The sequence below is a fragment of the Quercus robur genome, chromosome 2 (genome assembly GCF_932294415.1).
Source record: "Quercus robur chromosome 2, dhQueRobu3.1, whole genome shotgun sequence".
NCBI lineage: Eukaryota > Viridiplantae > Streptophyta > Magnoliopsida > Fagales > Fagaceae > Quercus > Quercus robur.
In genome coordinates this window covers 86,022,770-86,040,339 of record NC_065535.1, presented here as the reverse complement: position 1 = coordinate 86,040,339, position 17,570 = coordinate 86,022,770, and the positions used below count along the sequence as shown (strand labels likewise).

The following is a 17,570-nucleotide window of genomic DNA, read 5'->3' as shown; positions in this document are numbered from 1 at the left end:
ACTTAACACTTTGGTTAAATATATATGTTATAGAATTTAAATTATAAAAATTCTAACCTTTGATTTAATAATGTTTTATTATCCATTGACGGCCTCTACATGCTTTGGAAATCAATACGAAGGTAACTATGTAGCTGCAGTACAGTAGGTGATGAATCATGGTTAAATGGGGCAGCATGCGGGCAAATATTCCAGGTCTCATGCAACCCGAGTGTGCCACAACCTTGCTTAAATGAGACTGTAAATGTTAAAATCGTCGATTATATTCCAGGTTTTGCAACACTTATTAGTTATTACTCTCAATCAACCCTCTTTCGCCACAATAGCTAATATGAATACAGGACCAGTTTCTGTTAATGTTTTTCAATAAGTCCAAACGACCAAACTTTAAACTTCTTCTGCTTAAGGCATGTATAACTTGCGAGAATAAGAACAAAATAATTCATATATGGTTACTTTTGTATTTGCAGGGTCAGTTGAAGTTGACAATGCATGGCCTCTCATAATAAAAGTTGGAGATATATAAGCAGTTGATCATGATGGAAGCATCAATGTTTCAAGGCTGGAAAGTTATCATTATAATACATATTTAAATAAGCATCCCATGTGTTGTTCAAAATAATAATGAACTAGGAGAATCTTATGGAATGTATATTTCCTTATATTTGTGTGTATTTTCTTTTTTGGGAAACTTATAATAATTGTGTTATCAAGCTTCTATTATGTTGTCCATATAAAGCTTATATTATATCTTTGAATTGAAAATATTGTGTTATATTCAAAATATTTTAGAATCACAGTTAATCCCATACCAGACAACCAATGAAGTCATTATCAATTAACGTAAAATATAACAAGTAAGATGTTTGTAAACTCATATTGAATGAAAAAGCAAATAATTAGTATTGAAAAGAAAATTTTGAAGCAAAAAACCATAATAAAACTATTTACAATAATGTTAGTACCACACACTTTGCCACGACTGTCTTACGTGACAAACTGTAATTGGCTATCTATCATTATTATATGAATCCACTATTTTTTTTTTACCATTAACATGTCACGTACGACAATGGTGGCAAAGTGTGTATCAGTGCAATATTAGCTTTATTGTTTAAAAAAAAAAATTTGAAAATGCCTCACGAAACTAACTATAGGGAATGGTGGTATCACAAAATAAAACATATTGTAACTCCGTATTTGAAGGGGTCATGTGCATTTTTCCCATATATATATATATATATATATATATATATGAAAGATTACAAACCTGTAGGCTGTTGGTTTGATTATTCTGAAAATGAAAACGATGGATGACAATAAATACCATAGAAATTAGACCATAAATTTAATAATCTTATTATTAGGCATCAAGACTTCTAACTAGGAAGACAGTTCGGCTGTTCAAAATTCTAAACTGACATTTGCAACTTGCAAACCTCAGAATCTGGGAAATTCTTCTATTATTTAGTTGATTCCAAGTTGCATGACGCATTAGACTATTATTATTAGGACAAAACTTAGGTACAATATCTTAGGTGTTGTTTTTTAAGTTGCTCTCTTAAGATTCAACTATGTGGTTACTTAACTAAAAAATACATTTCTACCCCATGAGAAAAAATCCACATGACAAAATATTAAAATAAGAACCTAAGGAATAGTACTTAAGTCTTTCTCTTATTATTATTCACTATCGTCTATAATTGCTGGGCCTAGGATTGGAACCATCACCATCACCATGACAATATCATGTCCTTTAAAGCTCACATCTAAAGACATTCTTTAGTATCTCAGCCAAACCAAAAAAAAAAACCAAACACTCTTCGGTAGGATTTTCCTTTTTGTTGTTGAAAATTTACTATTGATCATCATTACGTCTTTAGAGTTAGCATCTCCTGTTCACATTAATAGCAAAACACCTTTATTTGGCAGATTAGAATAATCTAATTTTATCATTCCTCCAAAAAGAAAAGAGAAAAGTCAAAATTTTATCTTTTCTAATGAGTGAACTAACAAAAATTCACAAAAATATCATAATTATAATTGTAAATTGTTGTTGGCCTATAGTAGGTAGAAATATTGTGAATTAGGTAAATATAGGTTTATATTGTATTATCAATATAAATCTTACATCATAGATTCACTAAACAAATATGTACAAAACAACGTATACATTTGTTTAATTTATAATGTAAGTCTTAAATTACTAGTATAATATAAACTAAGAATTTTCCTTGTGAATTTTTATTGTCTCTAGTTGTATTGTTCTATATTCAGTGGACCATTAAGCAGCCCACATTTATCATAGGGGAAATTAATTTTTCGTACATACATCCTGGGGATATTTTCAATTTAGTCCTCAAATTTTTATAAGTTTATTTTTGGTCCTATTTTTAAATTTGCTATCATTTTGATCTTCAAGTAAAGATACTGCAGGACCAAAATGACAAAAAAATTTCAAAATACAAGAACAAAAAATGAAGTTATAAAAACTTGAGAACAAAATTTAAAACATGGCCAAAATGTAAGGACAAAAAAGGTAATTTTCCCTTAATTATACAAGAGATAGAGCAATGCCAATGTAAACTGAATTGAGATGACTAATTTTATTTTATTAAAGCAAAGCATAGATTCAGCCCCAAAATATAAATAAAAAAACAGGAAAAGAGTGAAGCCTGTGACAAGAGGTCTGCCAATGGCTTTCTTTATACTCTTAATCACCATATTACCACATATGTATCAGTAGTATACCAACTAACAAAAATAATCTTGCCATTGACCTCCAGATTGACACACATTTTCAAGATAACAACATACATCTGAAAGAAATTTTGCAAAATGCACCTTTACAATGTTTCTTCAGTTCTCAGGCCTCGGTACTCTGATGAATGTACTGGCAAGGTCATATATGAACATGTATTTTGAGCTTTTAGCAACATTTCCCATATTTTTTAAACCAGATATACAATTATAACCGGATTTTTTTCCCAAGGCTTAGATGATTGGAACTTAATAATTACTGATTGGAAGAATTATAAGAGCACAATACATTTTTCTTTAGCAAATAAAGAAGACATTTACATGTAATGGAAATAATATATACCGCAACGCTCCTACTCAAAATATACCACTCAAGAAGCCCCTACAAAAGAACAGAGGATAAATCATTTAAAAAATTAGGAGATAATAACAACCAGAAATAAGTAAGATGTGATGTTTCTTACCAAATTCCTGAGGTATTCTTAGCTTCATTTCTGCATTTGTTAATGAAATGAATGGGTTTAATCATGACACTGGTTTTTGAAAGTGAACAGCAACAAGAACATAGAGTAACAGAAATTATCCAAAAAATATTAATATATAACAATCAAATGTGAGTTACCTTGGTTTTCCTTGGAAGGCATCATTAATTTCATCAATGGTCGGCCTTTCAGTAAATGTAGACAAGATCACATACTTCTCCTTTCCAGATGGTTCATCTATCCTCTTATACAATTCACAACGATATGGGTAAGACATCCTGAAACAATGAGGTGAGAATACTTTTACTGTATTGTTCATATTAGTATTTTAGGTAATAAAATTTTGCAGCAGATTAATGTAACACATCCATCTCTTCATTGGATTGTGCGTGTGTGTGTAACTCCTACTTAATCAATAAAAGTAAAATAATGAATACCCAAATACAATTGGGATAGATATTGATGCTATATCTAGGACTGGACGTCATTTTCAAAAACTGAGAACAAGAATATGGTTTTAAGCTTTGCTCCAATCATATAATGGTGTAAGTACTTCCATTATATATCAAAATGTTAAACAGGCCTTTTACCAAAAAGGAAACATTAAACTTTGTACTCATTCAGCCAAATGTCTTATGTTACATCAGGTTTGAGATTTTGAATAAAAAATTGTCCATATGACAGAGAAGAAAAAGAATCTTAAACACATGTGAGCATTGCAAAGACATGCCACACTACAAAAACAAGTTGGGAAAAGGATTTGCCAATCGAGCCACAATTTGAAAAGTTTATGATGCAATGGTCCAGTACTCATTTGAAAAAGTGCAATCAGTGGTACAATAGAACACAATTTTGTCTTTTATGTGAAATTTCCTTTTTACCAAATGTTTATGGAAGAGAATTTTCATCCAACTAACACACTTAATTCATATTATCTAGTATTGCAAGTGAAAGAGGTTATATTTCTATAATCTATTAGATGGACACCCCTAGTTTTTCCAAGTTTGGCATTTCCATATTTTTTTTTGTAAACCTTAAGGACGGGAATTCCATTGCTTTATGATGGACTTTTTGTCAGCCTCATGATAAATGAGGTTTGTTTGAACTTCAAAGAATTGGGGCAAGAAAATATCATCTTTTTTCTAAGACACAGGCTATTAGTTACTCCCTCCATTGCATTTTGTTTGTCTATTCTTAGAACCAAGTTTTCAAGGGACATTGGGACACAAGGCAATAAACTCTAAAGGGCAAACTTGTGCATGGGAAGCAAAAGAAGAATAAAACAAATGGATAGAACCTAGGAATCAGCACGTAGGGTTTACTTGGAATAAGCACCAAGTAATGAAAACAAAAAAATAAAACCTAGGTGTCAGCAAATAGGGCTGTTGGAATCCGCACCAATCATGATAGGAACCTAAAAATCAGCACCTGGGCCTGCTTGGAATCAACACCAAGCACTAGAAGAAAACTTCCAATCCAAATTTTATAAATCCATCATCAACTACTTACAACAGTGAATTTTGAACCCTGTAAATGGAGTTCCCAATTTACATCAAACAAGGAAAGAAATTAAATTCATAATAAGATTACATCATATCTAGCAATAAAATTCAAATAGCCATCAAATCTCCCTAATAGCATCCATTAACATCACAATCAATCAGGTCCAACAAAACCAATCAGCATTATTTGGTGTCCGCAGCACCACATCATGTAATGCATTTTCTTTCAAACAATAGGAGCACTATTTTGAGATTGATCAACTCAGTACTCACTATACAAGGAAATGAAATAGGAAACAACAAGTGTTCCCATCTATGACACCATCTATCTCTGAGGTAAGAAATCTTATGTGCTTAAACATCTAGAATTATTTTTGATAAGTATTAAGTTTTATTGATATCAAAAAAGGGACACCATTACACAGGGAGTGTACAGGAGTCAACAAATCAAGTACAAAAATTACAAGAATCAAGAAAATCAAGAAAAGAAGTGAATGATTTGGTTTTGCAAAGTAGACAACCAATCCCATAAAGTTCTAAAAAAAAATAACTTGAGGAATGGTATGGATCTCTCATTATCTTCAAAACACCTATTATTTCTTTCCCTCTAGAGACACCACATTAAACAATGGGAAACAATTATCTATATATGACCACTTCGACGACAACCAACACTTAAGCATCTAGAATTTGTTTTGAGTGCATGTGTGGGTCTCTGTGTGTGTGTGACTAAGGTTATGTTTGGTAACTATTTTTGTTTTTTATTTTTAAAAACTTGTTTTTGGGAATATAAAGAAAAAATAATTTTCTTATATTTTTGAAATCTAAAACATGTTTGGTTAATTGAAATTAAAAAAAATAGTTTTTTGAAGAAAAAAATAGTTTTTTGAAGAAAAAAATAAAAAAATACGTTGTTATTAGGATTTGAACTCTAATGCTAACTCACTAAATAAGACAGATTCATTAAATCAAATACGTATTTTCTTTAACTTTTGAAAACTAGAAACTGAAAACAGCCTTTTGCATGTTTTCAGCTTCCTTCACAAATTGAGTTGTCAAATAAGTTTTTTAATTTCAAAAATAGAGAATTGTTTTTGAAAATAGGAAATAAGAAGAAAACAGTTATCAAACATACTCTAAGAGTATATTTGGTAATTGTTTTTTCTCTTTATTTTTTATTTCTAAAAACAATTTTCTATTTTTGAGACTAAAAAACTTGTTTGGTAATCTAAAATGGACAGAAAACAAAAACTGTTTGCAAAACTCAATTTGTGAAGGAAACTGAAAACATGCAAAATACTGTTTTCAGTTTCTAAGTTTCTAATTTTTAAAAGTCAATGAAAAAACTATTTAATTTAATGAACCTGTCTCATTTAATGAGTTAGCATTAGAGTTCAAATTCTAATAACAACATATTTTTTTACTTATCAAAAAAAAAAAATAACAACATATTTTGTTATTTTCTATTTTTTTCTTCAAAAAACTATTTTTTTAATTTCAACTAACCAAACATGTTTTTGATTTCAAAAATACAAGAAAATTGTTTTTTCTTTATATTTCCAAAAACAAGTCTTTGAAAATAGAAAACAATAACTGTTACCAAACATAACCTAAGTTTTCTCCATTTGTGTTTACTGTTTTCTCTATCTGCTTTTTAGGCTTTTCTTTTGTATACATCTTGTATTCAAGGATAGTGTTGTACCTCTGCCCCCCTTTTTTGTGAGTTCATATTACTTATTAGGGGGGTGACAACAACAACTACTCAGCAAAGAATTATAGAAAAAGGATGATCAGAAGGTTTGGGTAACATATAAAAAGTACTAAACTTGCAATATCTTTACCTGAGAGCACCCATAATTGGATACTGGGTTCCTGCATAATAGAGAAGCCGAAAGAAATAGCAATTTTGGAATGATCCAGCATATTCTAATCGCTTGTCACGACCCATTGTCTATAAGAGAAATCGAAAAGGTATAAATTGATGGGTTTATATTTAGGTAAATATGTCCAATTGCAGGATCAAAACTTACTTGCATGATACCACTGGAACCAGGTAAATCCTGAATTTGAGGAAATCCATATATATCAGTCAAACAGATAAATAAGTATCTGCAAAAAATTATTCTAAAATGGTGGTTGGAGGATAGCAGAAAAAGCATAACAGTATGCTGGAAAAGACTATTTTGCACATGTAACCTGAATGCCTGATCTAAATACAAGCAATCCAACAGATCTGACAGTTCAATCTGATTTCCTCAATAGAATTTCAGGAAATTAGAAATGTCTCACTGAGTGTATTGTTGAAACAAATCCTGAAAAAATGTGGAAAAAAAGTCCAAGTAGCACTTCAAGGTGTGGTTAAGTATGGTGACAAGTGTTATGGAGTTTTAAATCTAACAAAAGAAAATAGTTAGAGCCTGCTAGTCATGGAGTTCAGGCCAAGAAACCGAGTTCACAATTTCATCTATATATTCTCCAATTTACTGTGTGTGTGTGATTGAATGCAGGACAGAGTGATCACATATAATAAATTACAAAATCATTCCACGAAAGGGATATCAGCTGAAGTTATAAAAGGTATTGAACCTTGAGCCTAGGATTGATAAGAATAACTGGCCGGTCCCCAGCAGCATCAGTCATTGCTTTTAGATCCTGCACATTCAACCTCAAGACCACTAAATACAGAATAGTAAAACTAAAGGACATTAGACAATGCAATGTCCTAAATGTTTTAGCAGAAGATTTGCTGAGTTCCTTACATCAATAATACAATTCCCAACAGCATTCTGAGGAGCCACTATGATAAACATGTCATCTTGCTCATCAACCTCTTTGGCACCTGCAAATGCAATTGAAACTATAAGTCACATGTAATGAGGAACAGAATTGATAGCAGATCTTGTGTATGATGCCTGCTTGTATATGGTTTGAAAGAGATTAATTATCCAAAAGAAAGGAAAAGATTTGTAGAGTATTCCACTTCATATAAGCACTGCCACTGTATCCATGCACTCATGCATCTAGCTACTGTTTAAATAGTTTTTTTTTTTTAACATCTAGCTAACATCAATGGCAAATGAACCCTTAAGAAAGGATAAGCAACAAAACTAATGCATTTAAAATTTGGTGGATTGCAGTGCCTTTTGACACACAAAAACTAGCTTTTCTGGTAAGCATATATGATACATATATGCCTGCTTGATTTTTATTAGTGTATTAGAACGAACAAAGGAAAATAGAAGATAATTGCAATTACAAGTTGGGATATGGAAATAAGATGGAGAACTTGTGCTTAGTACCATAGTTGTCAGTATCGTACGATACGTGATACATATTGTATCGTGTATAAAAAGTTTTGTATTGTATCGGCGTATCGTAAGTATTCATGAATCGTACGATACAGTGTGCTATCGTATTATATCGTATCGTAAAATCATATGTATCATACGATACATAGAAAAATGCTTTAAAATGAGATTTTTTGTTAAAATTTGTACTTTTATTTGAATCTAACAAGTTGTTAGGCTTGTTTTTAACACAAAATTATTAGTTTACTTAATTTGGCCTAATAAAATAGCATATTCATAAGTTTTTTTCCCCTCTCTTTTTCCTATAAAATTTAGACTACACGGTACCCACTTACACTTTACTTTAATATTTGCAAATTTATTTTCTATACTATGAATAAGATATTAATTGACAATATAATTATTTTTTTTTAATTTTTGTCATTATTGTTATAAGTCCATGAAACTAGAATGCCAAGAAGATATTTTTTTTTTAATTATTAAAATAAAAAGAACAAGGAGAGATAGTAAATGTTAATAACGATGAAGAAAATTTTAATGAAGAGATAAGTTTGTAAAATTATAAACATGATGACAGCATTGACTTAGATGGGGTTTATTAGGCAATGTGATAAAAATAAATTATTATTTTTTGATCATTTGAATTATATTATCACTTTTAAATTTAAACCATTTGAATGTGTATGTTATAAACACATGATAGGTTGATTTATTTAGTTAGCTTGTTAAATATTATTACATAAGTGATGAATAAATTAATTATTAGTTGAATATATTTAAAATTTATAACGAATATACCATTTATATATGCATATCTATAATTTTTTATAAATTTTATTAAATGTTTGTGTATTTTACGATACACGATACGATACGATACACGATACAGAAAAATAAAAAATTGATTCACGATACGATTCACGTTTTGACAATTATGCTTAGCACATTTTTTGAAGTAAAAAAAATGATGGATTTCTTACTAAAATAGCAATGCAAATAGATAGGGATATGTATTCTGTCAACAAGTCTACATGCATATTAACAGCACTATCCTACCAATTTTATATTTATATATATCATCATCATACAAGCTTTATCAGCACTTTTTTCAAGGATAAATAATAAAGATTCTAGAATATGCATATCTATAGATGCAACTCATAAAGATGATGCATAAGATTACAAGCTGAGTAAAAAATTAAACATGATTTCTGTTCGGTTCTATACCTACAGAACCAATCTTGATAAAAGTCCCCAGCGCACCATAATCACCCCAATCCATATACTCTAGGATCTTTCGAGTACCAGCAAGCTGCAATGGCATTCCCGCCAGTGCACCTTCCCCCATAGATCCTTGCACACAAACCTAAAAGAAAAAAGGTGTGGAAGACTGAATAAATGAAAAGTTCACTTTAGGATATTATTATTGGAAAATCCATGTTAGAGGCGAGCCAGATAAAATCACCTTGACTTGTTTTCCATCATCAGCAAATGAAAGAGCAAGAACTCGAACAAGTTCCATTAAAGTACCTATTCGATAAACATCCTGTGCATCAAAAGATATTGTTAAAAACAAAAAGACACTCGGAGAATTAAGGAAAAAAGCCCTTTACCATTTCTGGGTTCAACTCTGGAATATTATTCTCCACCTGTCAAATTTAAATGAGAAATGAAACAAGATTAATCCGGTTCATTGGGGAAGATATCTTTGCAAACAGTAAAGCCACTTAATATTTAGTGTAAGTGCAAATTGTATTGGAATGAAAAGAAAAAACTAGCTTCTTTCTCACAACATCTTTAAATAGTAGTTAGCTACATGTTTAGTTGGTTTAATGGTGACTGATCTACAGACCCTTTTATTTTCTCTGAACTTGATGCACTTCATATCCATAACCTTCCCAAAACCATGTCCAAAATAAATTAATCACATGAATTGGACCGGTTTAAGTAATTACAAATATATTCTCCGAGTAAAAAATAATCCCAAAAAAGAGGATAGGAATATTAGTTGTACCTAATACTGTTCATTTTCTGAAATGGTGATCTATTTTATAGTTTCCACCTAGCATGCAAATCCAAGTTCATAAAATAATTATTTATATATGACTCAGAAACAAAAAATAAACGAAGGAATTATATCATTGATGATAAATAAACTTGAATCATTGATGTATCAAAATAAATTAATCTCCAACCAAAAAGAAATAATGATCAATACCAAACCTTTAGTCGAGTTCTTCCATCATTTATGGCTCTTTGTGTTGCTTCTAGCACGTCTTTATAAAAATATTCCCTAATTTCCCTTGAGTGAGGAATGTTATTCAATTTAGTAGGAATCCCTCTCCAGTTATCCTGTAAAAAGCTAAAGTAAAATAAGAAAAGAAATACAACAGAGATTATTTAATGAAGCTTTACATAAAAGTGAAACTTTAAATACAGAAAACAATCATCATTAACTTTACACTGTATAGATTATACCTCGCTTGCAGATGCCTGAATCTTATGGCTCTTACTTTCAAGTAGTGTATTCCCTGGTGCAAAGAGTGAAAAAGATGGAATTTTACAAATGAAAGAACCTTAAGCTAGTCACTGGTACAAGTTTAAAAATAATTGAGTGATGTCTTGAACATTGGGTTTTACTTAAATGCAAGGTTCCATAATGAGAAATCTTCAACTTGTGGGAGAGACGATTCAACTTGCATGCCATCAAGGTTTTAAAAACTCTTAAAATTTTATACTTAGCAAAGAAAGGTACCAATAAAAAGGACGTAACAAATTCAACGGACATGTGCCTATTAAGCATACAAAGTAAAAAATGAAAAATGAAAGCATAAAATTTTATTTTTCATTAGAATCTAACCCTCAGTTCATCTCTCTCTCTCTCTCACACACACACACACACAGAGAAATGGAAAGTAAGTTTGTTAAAATGCTTAACAAGACAGCTAATTTCTTAAGCAATAAGGTTCCCTTTCGTTCATCTTGTAGTTTCCAATTCCAGCCTGAACCGAATGGTAACATTCCTAAGCCATAAGTCTTTTTTTTTTTTTTTTTTTGATAAATTTCCAAAGCCATAATTCAGTAAAAAGAAATGAGCACCCAACAGTGGAAACACAATACAGGAATACTTGGTTGGCAGCTAAAGGAAATATATAAAAACAACTAAAATAAATAAATATTTAAAAAGAAGAAGAAGATTGATATTGTCGTGAAGCTTAACTGCTGATAAAGTACATAATTAAGTAAACAGTAGAAGAATGTAACCACTTAAAAATAGATAATGTCTTCCAGAATAGAGTTAAGACTAAAAGAAGTGACCATATAGAACCAGAAAAAATATCTTGAAACAAGCTTGATTGTTTCTGCAAATCCTAACCATATACTCTTAACTAACACGCTTTAAATCCTGAAAATACTTGCCTGATTTCTCCATCTTTTCTGTATCTTTCTGCACTTGCAAAAGAAAAGATTCTATTACTTTGAAAATTTCTTCTTTTGGACGGTTTCCATCAATCTGTGTTTACAAGATAAAATATAACAAACAGACATCACTAACATAGATTTACAATGATAGGGGCAAAAAGAAAGTGGATAAAGTTTAATCAATTTGCAGACACCTTGGTCATTATTTTCAAGTAAGTGGATGAGATTGCTTCTGAATTTTGCTTGTATATTTCTAGACGTGACTTCACCTAAACAAATATTACACAAAGAAAAGAAAATTTAGGTGGTAGACACAGAACCTCATAGTAAATCAGGTTAAATAGACAAAAGAGTATTACAATCATGAGACTTAATCATACCCAAAATGATATACAATCATCTAATAGGGAATGACAATGAGAGTGAAAAAGATAAAAATGTGAATATGCAAACCATACTTTTTCCTCAGTATCATCAGGACGAATAACAAGCCTAGCTTTAATTTCTTCAGTCTCTGGAGGGAAATTCTTTATGTGATAAATCTTCCTTGTAACTGGATCTAGCCTTCTACCAATGCATCTGTTGATTAGAATTTCATCAGGAACCTGAGTATTAAGAAACACATCTATGTAAAAGATCAATTTGATAAATAAATGATTACCTATGAACAACTAAGATGATTTTATCAAAGATTGTGAAAGATGCTAAACAAACAGAATATTCAATTCTGAAGGCATATTAAGTAGAAGTCTATGATGGTTCATATACCAGAGAATCTTTCAGCTAAGTAGATTTATGTTTTATAATTTCAGAAGGAATGAAGGAAAGCTATAGTGGATGATAACCAATATATATTATAAAAAAAAAAAAAAAAAAAAAAAAAAGTATAAACATGTGGTTCACATACATCTAATACAATATAAATATCTGGCCTAATTTTCAGTTTTTCCAGACTTTGAGCTTGAGCAAAACTCCTTGGATAACCATCTAGAAGCCACCCTCTTTCTACTGCATCTTCACGAGATAATCGTGCTGTGACCATCTACAAAGCAAAGCATTAGTACTTTGAACTATATGATAAAGAAAAAACACAAATGTGAGTTAGAAAATTTCAGTACAGCTGTCACTATTTCATCTGGAACAAGATGGCCAGCATTCATAAATTCTTTTGCTTTATTTCCAATTTCTGTCCCAGAAGACACTTCAGCTCTTAAAAGATCCCCGGTTGATATGTGCACCAATCCAAACTGAAGTACCAAGACAAATGAGGCATGGATGAGTATTTACATAATAACCAATTACATTCAGTTATTGAAGCCCAAGATGAAATTCTAACGTGACATTAAAAGAGCACATCTAGACTTTTAGTATGATAAATGTAACGAATAAAAGGGCAATGCACTCTTTTCATCTCGAGAGCACTTGTTTGTAATATGCCTATAATTTTCAAGATTAGCTAATTTATCTTTACAGGACCATATGCAGAATAAAGGAATCAACACTCTTATTTGCCTTCCAGGCATCAAACTAAATCTAGCCCTTAAAACATTTTTTATTAGCCAATAAATAAGTTGCTACTTTTTGTCAATGGAAGTTTAATGATTTTGAAAAACAGCACATGCACTCAGCAAAAATTTTCCGTTTATTTCTGTAGACAATTCCTCACCAAGAACATCAATGTTATACAACTTCTTTATCAAGAAGTTCAAATTCAGCCAGCTATACATTTCTGCATTGTTGTATAGGGATCAACATCCAGAGTACTGAGAAAATGGGATCAAACAGTTACAATCTACAATTGTCAACATATATGCCAAACCCTTCCATAGCTGACACAAAAAAAGTTCACACACCTACAATAAAACCACATTCATGATCTCAACTCATGAGTTCATAGTGGATAGGTGAGGATATTCTTACAAAAAAATCAGACTAGTGTACGAGGACTTTTGTGGCTATCAGCCCAAATAATAAAGTTCAATAGCTTCTGCAAGCTTATTAACAAATGAAACGCAATGAGACTGATATGCCAATGACCTTTAGGTCAACTAGCACCTCCTGGTGTTTCCAATGGAAACACCCAGATCCAAATTCCCCTTCCCCACTTAAGATGTATCAAAAAATAACCAACGAGACTGATACATATAGACAGATTCCATTACACGCATACTAGGTGGACCTTGTAATACATTTAAAATGAATATTTGATGAATTTACAGCCTCTTAACTAACAAATGAGTATCTTTCATCAAAGAACCAACTTGATCATATTACTTACACTAGCTACTTATACATTGCAATCTCTAATAATTAAAAATAACAACTTTGCACTATGATTAATCAATTAAATAATAAATGACACATGGTTAAGCTTGGCTACCTTCTGGACTATCAACTCACACTGAGTCCCTTTGCCCGATGCTGGTGCACCTGATATCATCACCTTCAAAGGCTCACTCACCAAACACCTCACCTTCAGTCCCTAATAAAGAACACATTTTTATTAGAGAACAGTAAGCAAAAGTTTAAAAGAACACAATATTGGGCAAGAAAACAAGAACCAACCTTGGGTTTTGGGCTTATCCTCAAATGGGTGTCGCCAAAGAAGCATAAAGAGTTGAGACGACGACGACGTTGGGTAGAAGAAGATGGTGGGAGAGACAGAAAGGAAGAAGAAGAAGAAGAAGAAGAAGGAGAGAAAGGGGAGAGAGGAGAGACAGAGGGAGTGGGAGTGACATTGGTGGAGTGAGGAGAAGAGAGTGTGGTGGGTAACATTGTTGCTTACTCAGAGAGAGAGAGAGAGAGAGAGAGAGAGAGAGAGAGATGGGTTTGGGTGCAAAGAGATGAATTGAGTGGGAAACTTCAAGTGGCTGATACCAAACGATAAACGAACACCACTTCTTCAGATTGGGGTGCTTATTACAGGCTGAGGGCTTCGGGCCAAAACTGGGACCTTTCACATGGATCGGTGTGTAGTGTTCATAGTTTTAAAAACCGGATTGGACCGGCCGGTTCAACCAGGAACCGGACATCAATCTGGTCCGGTTATCATTAAAAACCGGAAATAACTTAAAAATCGGAAAATAGTGAAAATCGGCCGGTTTAATCGGAAAATCGGGAACCGGTGCGGTTAAACCGATTCTTGAATCTAAAGAGGAATCTGAAGAAGACCAAGAAGAAAAACTAGAATAAAATAGAACGAACTTCTTAGATTTGCCCTAAAGTAAAATTGGAGAAAATTTGTGGTGAAAATAAAATAAAAGAAATACTTATATTGGATGATATGTATAAGAAATCTATGCTTTGAGCTTTGACTAGAATAAAATGTAAAGAAAGACTATCAAAAACTTATCTTGAGAAAGAGAAAGACTTAAGATTTGAGAGGGACGGCAGAAATGAAGTTTACTGCATTATGAAGAAGTGTGGAAAGAAAACTGGAGATGAGTAAAATTTAAAAAGGAGTTTGAATCTGATTTGAGGGGTAGGTGGTAATGTGTGGTTATAGATTTAAGGGGAATAAAAAAAAGAAGAAAAAACAAAAGAGCAAAGTAGAGTGAATGTGTATGGGTAAGTGTGTCTGACACTTGCTATTGAAGGAAAAGCATGAGAGAAGTAAGGTGATGAATGACTTGTCTAGTCATTCTGACCTTTTGAACTTTGATTTTCGGGTCTTTTTTTTATTTTTTAATAAATAGTTAAAAATTGAAAGTTAAATATCAAACTATTATTTATGTATTCAACCAAAAAAAATATTATTTGTAATATATATATATATATATACATGAAACTTAAATAACAAATTATACTTTTTCAACAATTATTAATTAGAAAAAAAATGAAGAATAATGAAATTTTTTTATTTTTTAAAATATTTTCTTAATATAATTTATGAAAAATAAAAATTCACATAAAATTTATTTAAATATTTTAAATTAAATTATTAATAACATCGTCGATTTGACCATCGGTTCGATCTCGGTCGGACCATAAAACCGATAATCAGTCTCTTTATCGGTTCTTTGACCGTACCGGTTTTTAAAACCATGGTAGTGTTAGAAAAGGATTAAGCCACTTGGCTCATACGATGAAAGCAATTTAATCCAACTAGTTTTTTAAACATTCTTTTTCCCATAAGAACATAAAATTTAAAATTTAATAAAAAGTTTGTTATTTACACTATCTTTTTGTATTTTATGGATTTTATAAATGTAATGTTTTTAATAATAATAATAATAATAATAATAATAATAATAATAATAATAATAACCAAAACAAAACTATGTCCTTTTTTTGCACTTAACTGAAAACCGCATAAATTTAATGGTAACAATATCAATAGTGAACTTTGACTTATATAAATTATAAATTAAAGAATCGGTGTGTTATTTAATTTTTATTTTTGAGTATTTTTTTATTTTTTAACAAATTTTTTTGTTGTTTCTCGAAAGAAATTTTGTTTTCATTTATTATTATTATTATTATTATTACAAAAAAAAAACTGATTGACTTGTAACCCGACCAAACTAGTAACCCAATCTAATTACAACCCGTTTTAGATGACCACTTTTTTGACACAAATTTGATTAACTAGACCTGAGAAAACGAACTTTTTGTATATCGTACTTTTGAGAAAATTTACTACCAAACATGCATTTTGAGTTTTGAGTTTGAGGTAGAAAACACACTTTTTGCCCCCATAAAGTCAAACCAAACGGGCACTTGTTAGCTATTCTAGTAGGATTAAATTTAAGTTATGGTTGATTTCACTTCAGGGTGTACTTGAGAATCCTTGTTTTGTGGGTCCATCTAGAATTCCTTTTATTGTTGATTCCTTATTGGTAAGCATTAGTGTTTAGTGTGCTAAACAATGCTACTTTAGCAAACTAAAAAGCTATTTTATTTATTTTAACACACCATTTAATAAAATATCTTACATCTCATATTCTATTATTTTACAATTTTATTTAAATATTATTTTTTTATTAGTGAGAGGAAAGAAATGATTATGTTATTAAGAAGAGAGGACTGATTGAATAAAAACTGATGTTTTAATTTTTAGTACTGCTATAGTGATCACTGTAAGTGAAAATCTTTATACAAAATTTTTCCCCAAACGACACAACAGATGGAGGGAGTTTTTTACTATTTGGTGTGCTAAACTAGTATTTACTATTTAGAGCCTTTTAGCACACTGAATGCGATAGGGTTTCCACATTGTTCTCCTCTCTATCTCCTTTTTCTTAGGTGAAAAAAAAAAAAAAAAAGATTGATTCAAGAGTAAAAAGGTAAATCAAATTTGTAAATTAACAGTTAATGTGGTCCTAATTTCATGTGATTGAGAGAAATTTAATCAATGATATTTTGCCTCCTAAGAACATGACCCGATGCAGCAAGCTTGCAACAAAAGAGCATTGTGTCAAATATAATATAAGGTCGTTGGCATGTAATTTACTACGCTTAGGGTTGTCCAAAGACAAGCTCCAAACAACAGGACTCGAGCCGACCACCGCCTGTAATGGTCATTGGTAGGTCTCCTCCTCTAAAACTTTATTTAAAACAAAACTAGTAAAATCCGCTAAAATCTTTGTCAGATCTGGAAAAATCTCCATCGAACTTGGCGAGATCTCAACGGATTTTCTCCATTTTTTGCCTCTCCCTGCCGTTATCTCACTAGATCTTTGCTGTTGTCCACCTCTCTGGTGTCAATCAATCTACCTGCCACCTGTGGGAGGTTTGATTTGCCGCTCCTCTCTGGTTGACGGCGGATTGACATCTCCTCTACTTGATATGATTGGTTTCTGATACGGGTTGAGCACAAACCTAACCCGAATCGACCCGTTGACATTGCTTACTACACCTATTGACTCAAGAACACCAAGTCAATCTTTAGTGCTTTAAGATCCGGACCATCCAGTCATCTTAATTTATGATTAACACTTAACCTTATGCTAACTCCATGTAATCGCGTACAATATAATAAAATGAGCAAGATTTAGGTATAGCACTTAGGTGTTGTTCCTTAGGTTCTCCTCTTAAGATTCTTTCATGTGGATTTTTTATCATGGGATAGAAGTGTATTTTTTAGTTAAGTAGTC

The 17,570-nt window shown here is 31.3% G+C and overlaps 1 protein-coding gene across 1 annotated transcript; it reads right to left on the bottom strand.

The window, feature by feature from the left end:
• Positions 1-2,755: 2,755 nt before the first annotated feature.
• LOC126715531 (adenylate kinase 5, chloroplastic) lies at positions 2,756-14,502 on the bottom strand. Its single transcript, XM_050416171.1, has 19 exons — positions 14,041-14,502; positions 13,856-13,957; positions 12,594-12,722; positions 12,383-12,517; positions 11,934-12,080; positions 11,670-11,744; positions 11,473-11,566; positions 10,531-10,583; positions 10,276-10,404; positions 9,666-9,701; positions 9,518-9,598; positions 9,280-9,418; positions 7,504-7,583; positions 7,331-7,396; positions 6,775-6,804; positions 6,586-6,695; positions 3,383-3,520; positions 3,225-3,254; positions 2,756-3,142 (listed from the first exon to the last, which is right to left on the bottom strand). Exons 1-19 carry the CDS (start codon positions 14,248-14,250, stop codon positions 3,118-3,120), a joined length of 1,809 nt encoding a protein of 602 aa, XP_050272128.1. The 5' UTR covers positions 14,251-14,502; the 3' UTR covers positions 2,756-3,117.
• Between the last annotated feature and the right edge of the window lie 3,068 nt (positions 14,503-17,570).